This window comes from Mandrillus leucophaeus, unplaced genomic scaffold, assembly GCF_000951045.1.
Source record: "Mandrillus leucophaeus isolate KB7577 unplaced genomic scaffold, Mleu.le_1.0 Scaffold58, whole genome shotgun sequence".
Classification (NCBI taxonomy): domain Eukaryota; kingdom Metazoa; phylum Chordata; class Mammalia; order Primates; family Cercopithecidae; genus Mandrillus; species Mandrillus leucophaeus.
The window spans coordinates 4059890-4070062 of record NW_012106252.1 but is presented as its reverse complement, the minus strand read 5'-3'; the positions used below and the strand labels follow the sequence as shown (position 1 = coordinate 4070062).

The 10173-nt window shown below is 56.8% G+C and overlaps 1 protein-coding gene across 1 annotated transcript in view; it reads right to left on the bottom strand.

Moving 5' to 3' along the window:
- Positions 1-2585, bottom strand: part of NEUROD2 (neuronal differentiation 2) — a 6665-nt gene extending 4080 nt beyond the window's left edge. The window contains exons 1-2 of the mRNA XM_011999043.1: positions 2207-2585; positions 1-1080 (exon numbers count right to left, since the gene is read on the bottom strand). Of these exons, the coding sequence (XP_011854433.1) occupies positions 1-1075 (1075 nt within the window). The 5' untranslated portion in view covers positions 1076-1080; positions 2207-2585. The remainder of the gene's footprint in view (positions 1081-2206) is intronic.
- Positions 2586-10173: the final 7588 nt, after the last annotated feature.

Genomic DNA, 10173 nt, shown 5'->3' with positions numbered 1-10173 from the left:
AGAGATTCTCCGAGTGGACGCCCCCGCGCACAGCCGACGAGCCGAAGACTAGCCCGTGGCCCGTGGGCCGCGAGCCGGGCAGCGCCGAGTAGTGCATAGAGTAGTGGTAGCTTTTCTCGTGGTCGGGCGAGGAGTCCTGCTTGAGCGAGAAGTTGCCATTGAGACAGAGCGGGGGGCTGAGCGGGCCCTCGTACTCGGAGCTGTTGTAGTCCGGGCTCGCGCCGCCACCGCCTGCCGCAGCATACAGCGTCTCGTAGGCGGCGCAGTAGCCGTGGGTCCGCAGGGCGTGCGCCGCGCCGCCGCCCAGGCCGCCGGCCGCCTGGCACTGTGCGCCCGCCAGGCGCGAGCACGGATACGGGTAGGGGTGCATGGCGAACGGGCCGCCCGAGCCGTGGAAGCGGCCGGCACCGTCGGCGCCTTGCTCCGTGAGGAAGTTGCGAGAGTTGAGCTGCAGACAGCCGGCCACCAGATTGGTGGTGGGCTGCGACAGACCCTTGCACAGAGTCTGCACGTAGGACACTAGGTCTGGCCGCTTGCCGGAGCGCAGGATCTCCGAGAGCGCCCAGATGTAGTTCTTGGCTAGGCGTAGCGTCTCGATCTTGGACAACTTCTGCGTCTTGGAGTAGCAGGGCACCACCTTGCGCAGGTTGTCCAGGGCTGCGTTCAGGTCGTGCATGCGGTTGCGCTCCCGCGCGTTCGCCTTCTGTCGCCGAAGCTTGGAGCGCTCCAAGCGCGCCTTGGTCATCTTGCGCTTCTTGGGTCCGCGCTTCTTGGGCCGCTCGCCCTCCGCCTCGTCCAGTCCTTCTTCCTCCTCCTCTTCCTCCTCCTCCTCGCCCCCCAGCTCGCCTTCCTCCTTGACCTCGGCCAACGTGGCCTCCGGCCCCTCTTCTCCACGGAGAGGAACTGGCTTGGCCGCCCGGGCTGGCCCCGGAGCCCCCGGCCCGGGCGCAGGCGGTGGCGGTGGCGGCGCGTCGCCCTTGTCGCTCCTCGGCTCGTCGTCTTCGCCGTCGCCCCAGCTGGCGAACTTGGGCACGTCCGAGAGAAGGCCGGGCTCGCTGAACAGGCGGGTCAGCATGGTGCCTGAGGGCGCCCCGTGGGCGGGAAGGGGAGACAGACAGCACAAAGTGAGGGGCACGCTGGGGTCACGACGTCCCCCACAACCCGTCTCCACCCCCGAGTCTCGTGCAGGCTCCTGCCTAGGCTACCCTGGATGCCCACCTCCGCCGCCTGCCCCGCCCAGAGCCGGCCCAGCCCTACCCGGCTGCCGGCCTGGGATCTCGGCCCAGGCCCTCTCCCAGGCTCTGGGCCCCGGCTCCGCCCCTCGCTTGAATTGGGGGCTGCTCCCCGCGCCTGCTTCTTCTCAGGGTCAGGGCAGAGACCGGGTGGGAGTTTTAGGGACCAGATATCTTTGCCAGGGAAGGCGGCGCACTCGCCCTGAAAGCCTGTTCTCTCCTGGCAGTGGAGACAGGCTGGTCGGCCGCCGGTGGGGACAGCTGCCCCGCTCAGCGCTCTCGCGGCCCGGGCCCCTCGGCCCAGCTCCCTTACCCCTCCCGTGGCTCTCACCCCCACGCTCCCTAATCCAATTTGCAACTTGGCTGCGCGCCGCCCCTTGCTTGGCCCCCACCCCCGCACCCCCAATTCCAGAGGCGGGAGGATCGTCTCCTCTAGCCGATGCGTCCCCAGCTCCCGGAGCCGGCTCTGGGCGGTGAGGACTGAAGCAGCAGGGCATGGGGAGGAGACTGAGAGAAACGAGCCCAGTCCGTCCCCCCTACGGTCAGGGACCCCCTTCCCCCTTCAAGCTGCCTCCCTCCCACACGGCTCTTCAGATCTCGTTGTATTTGGGGATTGAAGGGGAAAAATCCAAATTTGTTTGTTTGCTTCCCTTTTTTTTGGTAGTGGGGAAAGGTCGCAGGCTTTTTGGGACAACCATGGAGGGGTCCTCCGTCTCGGCCTCTTCGCACCTCCCCCTCCGTGATCCTGCCTTCCCCCCACCCCCACCAAGCCCATCGCAGGCAGAGACACCTCCTCTGCAGCCCCCTGGGCTGCAGCCCCAAAGGGAGAGAGAATCTGGGGCGCCTCCGATGCCCACTCAATGAGGAGGGCATCATCCCAGGAAGGAGGTATTTGAGGACCCTCCTTTCGGCCGAAGCTGCCGCCCCCCCTCCCAACCAGCGGGTCAGATCTAGCTCCTTTTCGGACAACTTACCTCGGAGAGGAGTCAAGGGGAGAGGGGAGGGGAGGGGGGGAGGGGGCAAGAGAGAGAGGGGGGAGAAGCGGGATCTTCTCGCTTATTTCATTGTTCCCCCATCTTCAGGGAGCGGGGGCAGCGGCTCCTCAAGGCGGCGGGCGCCGGCGTCTTCAGAGCGCCATGCGAACCGCGGAGCGAGTGTGGCATCTCTACCAGGCGGGGTACCAGCCTCTATGCCAGGCCATATGGGCTTGGCACGTCACGGGCAGCAGCTATCACATGAGAGACGGTGATTGGCATGCGTCTGCACTGGGGGAGAGCCGGCTCCCCCGGGACCCGCCGCCATCTGTCACTCTCTACTCCAAAAAAAAAAAATTAAATAAATAAAGGAAATAAATAAATATTTCTACTGCCCTCCCCTCCCCGCCCAACGCAGGGAAAGCAGGGATTGAGAGGAAGGTGGGAGGAGTTGCCCCCCTGGATATAGAGTCCCCCACATGGGAACAATGGGGTGGCAAGGCTGGACACTGGGGACTCATGGTAGCCAATTCTATCCTCCCTCAGGGTCCCGCTCTGTCCATTTCCTCCCCTGCAGGCCCCCAAGGTGGGTCAGGGACCAGACCCTGGGCTGGGGAGAGGGGACCTCTGTGCTTGCCCCCACTCCCCAGGAGGGTCCCCTTGGCCACAAAGGGACAGCTGAGGCCCCCTCCCAGGAAGGCTGTAAGGGGCGTCCCTGGCCCGAGCCCCATAGGTAGATATTGGCACCATGCCATCCCTCATCCCTGTCTGCCCCTCCCCCACCCGCCCTCACGCACACACAACATATGTGGCTAAACGAAATTCAAACCAAGGGAAAGACAGAGAAAGGGAAAGATGTGCCTGGATGTCTGTGCCTCTGCATGGGCGTGTGTGTGTCTGTGGGGACATGTGTGTATCTGTGGAGTCAGCCGATGGGAGATCTTTCTTTGGTTGTTGGGGGCGTATCCATGTTAGGGTGGAGGTGGGGAGGGGCTGTGAGATGGGCCTGTGCACCACCCATCTGGGGGTGGAGGGGAGGGTCTAAGTCTGGATTCCTAACCTAGAAACCTCTCACTCTCCTCCTCCCACTGTCAGACAGGTGACCAGTCCACCAGCGGCTTTCTCTCTTGGCCTTCAGACTTGGTTATTTGAGGGAGGAGGAACAGGCAGTGCTGAGAACTGCCTAAGTTCCTGGATGAGACTCAAGTATTCTCCTCCCCTTGTGAAAAATCTGAAAATACTGAAGCCAACCCCAGTAATCCCAAGAGTGGCCAAGGGGAGGTAGGTCAGACAGGTGTCTTGGTAAGGAAGGTAGAAATTGCTGTTTTATCTTGCGGCTCACCTTTCAACCCTCTCACTGGGCCAGACGCAGACACAAATGGCACAGGTTGAAGAGGTGGCTTTGGATACACACACACACACACACACACTCTCATGCACACACACATACACACACATAGGCATGCATACACATGCACACACATACCTGTTCCTCACCCTGTGGTGTGGAAAAATAGAGAACACACCGCTACTCAGATAGACACATGTATGTGAGCAGGATCACAGCCTGGTGTAGACAGACCCTTGTCCACACCCCATTTCGGGCATTTGTGTGTTTTAGACCCACATTTCATGCCTCTCCAGACACTCTGGTTGACATATGCACACAACTTCAATTATACTTTCAGCACACACATGTTGATGTCCACCATGTGCCAAGCACTGTGGTGGTACAAAAATGAGTATGGGGAGGCCTTTACCCTCAGTCTGGGTGGGCAGGCTCTCTCCCTCTAGGAGGCTCCCCAGGGACCTTGGTAAGACACTGATCTGATGTTGGGTAGGCTGGATTAAGTTCTAAATAGAGACACACATCAGGAGGCCTTGGAGATAGGGGTGCTAGTGCTGCCGGAGACTCTTGGTGCTGCCTGAGTCACTTGGCCGGGAGTTGAAAGTAGCCTGAGAATGTACCTCTCCAACTCCTCCTCTTACAGAGGCCCATGGAAGGAAACTGACCTGCCTAGGAACACAGAGGGGAAACACAACTGGTCCTAGAACTCAGGCACTTGACCCACAGGCCAGTGCTTCACTTATAAGCCCACAATCTGCCTTAGTGGTCTCTAAAAATAAGCCTACCATGCTTCCCTTCATTCCCGGAACCTGGGTCTGCAAGGGGAATCTCATCTATGGCAGATAGTTGGGGTGGGGGGATTCTGGGCATGGCAGAGAAAGAGGCCAAAGGATGGGCCTTGGGTAGGCCAGAGACTCGGGAGTGCTGGCCAGTCCCCACCAAGTCTGGGCACAGCCTCGAAGGCTTTGCAATCCGTTTACTGAGGCAGGGTCCTCAATTCTGACTGGCAGCCTTTCTCCTGGAGTCTCCTGGCTCTGTGGTATTTCGATTACATGCTCATGCTCTGGGCTTCTGATTCCTGGCCAACCCCATTACCAACTTCAAAAAAATGCTGGGCCCAGCACGGTGGCTCACACCTGTAATACCAACAGTTTGGGAGGCTAAGGCCAGCAGATCCCTTCAGCTCAGATCCCTTCAGTTCGAGACCAGCCTGGGCAACATGGTGAAACTCTGCCTCTGCCTAAAATACAAAAATTAGCCAGGCATGGCGGCGCATGTCTGTAGTCCCAGCTACTCCGGAGGCTGAGGTGAGAGGATCGCTTGAGACCAGGAGGCAGAGGCTGAAGAGAGCTGTGAGCACGCCACTGCACTCCAGCCTGGGTGATAGAACTAGACCTTCTCTGAAAAAAAAAAAAAAAAAAAAAAAAAAAAAAAAAAAAAAATTTAAAAAATGCTGAATGCTTTGAGCAAGTTATATAACATGTCTTGGTCTTGATTTCCTCATCTATAAAATGGGATAAATTATGCTACACCCTCATAGGGCTGTTGTTAATACTAAATGAGATAATCCATGCCACAAATGAGCCTCCAATAAATGCCAACTCTTAATTAAAACACCTTTACAATATTATGTTTACAACGTTAATTTTTTTGCTCATACCCCTCCCCACACACATTCAGAATGCTTGGTCTATATAGAAACTGAATTTTTGTTGAATTGATGGGCAAGTGAATGGATGAATAGGTGAATAAATGCTTCCTTGGGGGAGAAAGTTGTGCCTTCTTGCCTTCTCCCTTGGACACTGAGGGCTGGGTTAAACCCACCAGGGGTATCACAGGCCCCTCCAGGCAGGAGGTAAAAACTTGTTCAGGATAGGGGAGCCCTTGGGTGGAGGGTTCCTGCCACCCTTCCAGCCACCTGTCAGGAATGACCTCAACTCTCTGGGTCTGAGAAGCTCCCCTCAGTCACCCGGAGAAGGAGGCCTGAGGTTCGGGGTGTGCACCTGAGGACTTCATCCCTTTCGTTCTGTCTCCTGCCTCTGTCTTTTCTTCCTTCAGAAAAATGGAACAAGTTTTTCTCACTCGACACATTTCAACTTTTTTTTAGAAGATACAATAAAAACCAGGGGAAAATTGGAACAGAGGGAGGTGTGGGATGGGCCTGCTTCAGACATGGGCTTGAAAGAGGCACAACACGTGTGTTCACATACACACGAGCAAGCATGAACACGCAGGGACATACGCGCGTCTCTCTGTGCACCAGAGATGCAGAGATGCAGTGACGGAGAGACAGAAAGAGCCAGAAATGGAAGGAAGGAGACGGAAGGAGAAGGACACCCAGAGATGCCATCTGTTCCTCCCCCTGGCATTGGGGGAAGGGAGTTGGTGAGGGGCCTGGTCCCCTCCAGGTCTCTGAGAGAAAAAAGGGAGTGATGGGCACCTCAGCCAGGCCTGGAAGGCCCCCATTGCTGCTGCCCACTCCTCTTGGAAGGAACTGGGAGCTGGGGGGCCTGAGGTTCCCATGGAGACATAGCCCCATCCCAAGGGAGGCCACAGTCTGGGCACCTAAAATGGCTGCCTCAGAGGGGTAGCGGCCATTTTGTACAGGCTCAGGTCCTGGGGGCAGGGGTGAGGGGGGCAGAGTGTGTGTGTCAGGGAGGTGGGAGGTCATCCCTGAGGAGTCTGGGGGACTCTTGCTCAGGGCACAGGAAGAGTGTTCTAGAAACTGCTCTCGTTATACCCCCTGCTCCACCAAAATACATACATAAATCTTTAACTGCTCCACTCCATTCTGACACCCAGAAGGACAGCTAGCCAGTCACCACCCCCCGAATGAGATTGGTGGTCACCACCCCTGAATGAGATTGGTGGGGGCACTGAAGGACACTTGATTTCCCACCAAAGCTCCAGGCAGGGAGGGCGGCAGCAGGTGGATCAAACCCAGGTGTCCAGCCCCTGGCCTCAGCCACACATTTATCTGCCTCCTGGGGCCTCTCTGGGCTGAGTGGGGCCGGCAGGTGAGAACCCAGTGAGCTTGGGAGCGCGGGAAGGAAGGGGGCTGCCTGTCTTCTCACTCCCCTCCTCAGATTTGAGGGGAAGGGCAGGAATTTGGAGATCATTGAGGGGCCTGTGTTCCTGCCATTAGCCGTGCTGTGGGGGGAGGGGGAAAGGGAGGGGACAGGCTGGCATTGCCCAGCAGTGTTCCAGCAGTTCAAGATGCTCGAAGATTCCTTCTGAAGCATCAGGGCACCTGCCACCTCCCTCCCCAGCCCCTGCCCCACATCAAGTCCAAAGGATGCTGGGGGAGGGGGACCTGCAGCTTCTTCCTGGCTCTGGGGTGGGCACCTGCCCCACTGCCCCCTCCTCCCCGCCCGCCGCAGTATGCTGGGGAGCGGCGGGCACGCCAGATGGCGTGGCTGAGAATGCGGCGACGTTGCCGGGAGGTGAGGGCTGGCACGGGTGATATGCGGCTGCGTGCCTTGTGGTGCCATGGGGGAGGGGAGGGCAGGGCCAGTGAGGTGTAGCCCCCTCCTCCGTGCTGACCTCCTGTCCTGACCTCCACTCACCACCAGGATTCTCTTCAACATCCTCTGCCTGCTCCCTGGGCTCCCACTGTGGGCCTAGACCCCACCCAAAGATGGGTGGGACCGGCCTGACGATGACAGAGGTCAGACCTCTGTTGCATCCTTGTCCCCCTTTCCCACCCTCAATCAGGGACAAAGGATGGATTGAGGAGACCCGCCATTCCTGCACCAAAGCCACTCCCCTCTGGATTGTTTCCTTGCTCTAAAGGTGGCATGACCTTTGCTCCAGTAACCTTTGACTTCTGGCCTCTAAGCCCTGTTTTTCTGAGAAGAGCTCTTTCCCTCATGGGCACTGGTCCCTGAGTTTCCCTTTGGTCAAATGCATTCTCATTTCTCACTAAGATGCTTCCTGGACACCTCCTCCTGGAAGCCTTCCCTGACCTCCCCGGTCAGGGTAGCTTACCACCCTTTGTTAGAAGGATCTATTTACCCATCTGTCTCCTTGCCTGGACCCTGGTGATGACTTGTTCTGTATCTCTTTAGTCTCAGGCTTCATACTGAGCAACATAGTGAGACTCCCGTCTCTAAAATAAATAAATAAATAAATGCCCAGGAAAGAGTCTCCACCCTTTATGCCAGGCAGTCCTTCCCAGGTTCACACCTGGGGCTGATTCAACCTGCCTGGTGCCATACACACAGCTCTCACTGAGTTCGTGCTTAATAAATGCTTGTTGCATTAATGCCCATCTGGGTCAGAGAGTTTGGGTCCTGGGACCTTTCCCCTGAGACACTCCTAAAGAAAAAAGCTGAGGGTCCCGGTCAAGCCCAGAGTCCTCAGCCCCTTACCTTGCCTTTTGCACAAATTGCAGTCTGGAGAGGTGGACTTGGGATGGGGGAGGTCACAGATTCCCCCCAAAGAAGGGCAAGGAGGCTGAGCCTGGGACTGCCAGACTTGCTTCCTGGTACCAGGCCCTGATGCTGAGGCCACAAGGCCTGCCCTGCTGTGGACCTCCTGCTTGGTCTCCACACCTTCACCTTTCAGCAGGCTATGAGCCCCCTCCCTCTTACCCCACCCCACTCTTGCTCTGCATGGGGCACTCTGAGGCGAGATGAGGTCCAGGGACACAGCTGCGTCCCGCTCCCGCTGCTGCATCTCTGCTGATGCTGCTCCCCAGCATCTCAGAACCCTTCTGTCTTATGGGCCTGACCCAATCCCTCCTCTTCCAGGAAGTTGGCCGTGACTTCTTAAGGGCCCTTGCTCCTCTGGCTTCCCTTACTGGACCAAGGCTACCCACCCTGCACATCCTATCCAAAATGCAAATCCAAACATGGTATTTGCCCACTCTGGCACCTTCCATGGCTCCCCAGTGCCCCTAAGATGAGGCCATGCTCTTTAGGGACACCCCGATTTAGCTGCTGCTTTTATCTGTGCCCTCAGCAGCTCCGACTAGTTCTGGTTTTACAAGCCTCATGCCTAGGAACCTTTGTTCAGGCTGTTCTCTCTTCTTGAGGTGTCCAGTCCAGCTTCCTCACTCCTTAAGCCTAAGCATCACCTCCTCCAGGAAGCCACTCTGGGCAGCACATTTCACGAAGGCAGGAAGTGGACCCAGGACCTGGCATACAGAATATCCTCAATATATAGCTGTGGCACCAAGACCTGTCCTGCCCCTGTTGGGAGGGTGGTGGTGTTGGTTCTTCTGCCCCCAAAATGTAAGGCTGCAGCCAGCACAGGACCTCTACCCACAGGAAGTCGCTCCTCGAAATCTGCCCTCTTTTCTCTTCAGCTTCCCCACCAATACCAGAACTGACATGGAATGTCAGCTTTCCCCTTTGTAAAATGGGTATGCTAATAAGCTTCAGATGAGCTAACAGCTCTGTCCAGAGGTGGCTGATTTTGCCTCAAGCCTCTGATCAGCACTATTTTTTTCCCTTTATTTTTTCTTTTTTATTTATTTATTTATTTAGTTAGTTAGTTAGTTAGTTAGTTAGTTAGTTTTGAGACAGGGTCTCGTTCTGTCACCTAGGCTGGAGTGCAGTGGCACAATCTCCGCTCACTGCAGCCTCCACCTTCTGAGCTCAAGCAATCTTCCCACCTCGGCCTCCTGAGTAACTGGGACTACAGGCGCCCACCACCACGCCTGGCTATTTTTTGTATTTTTGGTAGAAATGGGGTTTCATCATGTTGGCCAGGCTGGTCTCGAACTCCTGACCTCAAGAGATCTGCCCACCTTGGCCTCCCAAAGTGTTGGGATTACAGGCATGAGCCCTGCACCTGGCCCAATGTTATTTTTTTTTATTTCGTTCCTGCAGCTCTCTTCATCACCATATCTTTGTTCTGCTTCTCTTGTGAGTTTTCCATGGAGAAGCTGATATGTCTCGCTCCAGCCCCTCCCAAACTCACTCCCAGAGTCCACACAGGAAGGCAGATGAACAGGGAGCTCAAGGTGGCAACTGGACCAGAGTTAGCAGCCGTGACCTTGGTCAGATCATGTAACCCCCTGCTTCCTCATCTGTAAAATAGGACTAGTGCCACGGTTCACCTGGTCCCCTGCAGTTCAGCACTGATGGGAGGAACAAAAGGATGGCAGGTTAGGAAGTGCGTTCTTGGGTGGCCAAGTGCTGGCGGATGGGGGATGGGGAACTCCTTCCTGATGCTGCAGCACAGGGCAGTGGGGAGAGCACAGGACCAGGCTGCATCCTGGGCTCTCTTTCCTTAGGGCGGGCACTGTTGTGATCTTCTCTGTGACCTGGGTATTTCCCAGTTTCTGCCCCTGGAAATCAGAGCCAGGGATCTGGGCTGGGGAATTTTAGGGGCTTGGTGCTGGACTATTCTCTGAAACGTCCCTTGAGCTCATGGGTGCAGGGGACATATGGGCCTGACAGTAGGCATGGATGACCCACACCTTAGTGGTAGTGCTGGTACTCAGGAGGACAGCCCCAAAGGGTCACTGGGGCAGAATGTATGGTGTATGCGCAGGACATGGTCAGGCTAGGAGGTCACAATTTAACCAGAGATCTCTTGAGTCAGCCCCAGGAGTGGACCTGGGAAGGACTGCCTGGCATAAAGGGTGGAGATTCCTTCCTTCCTTCCTTCC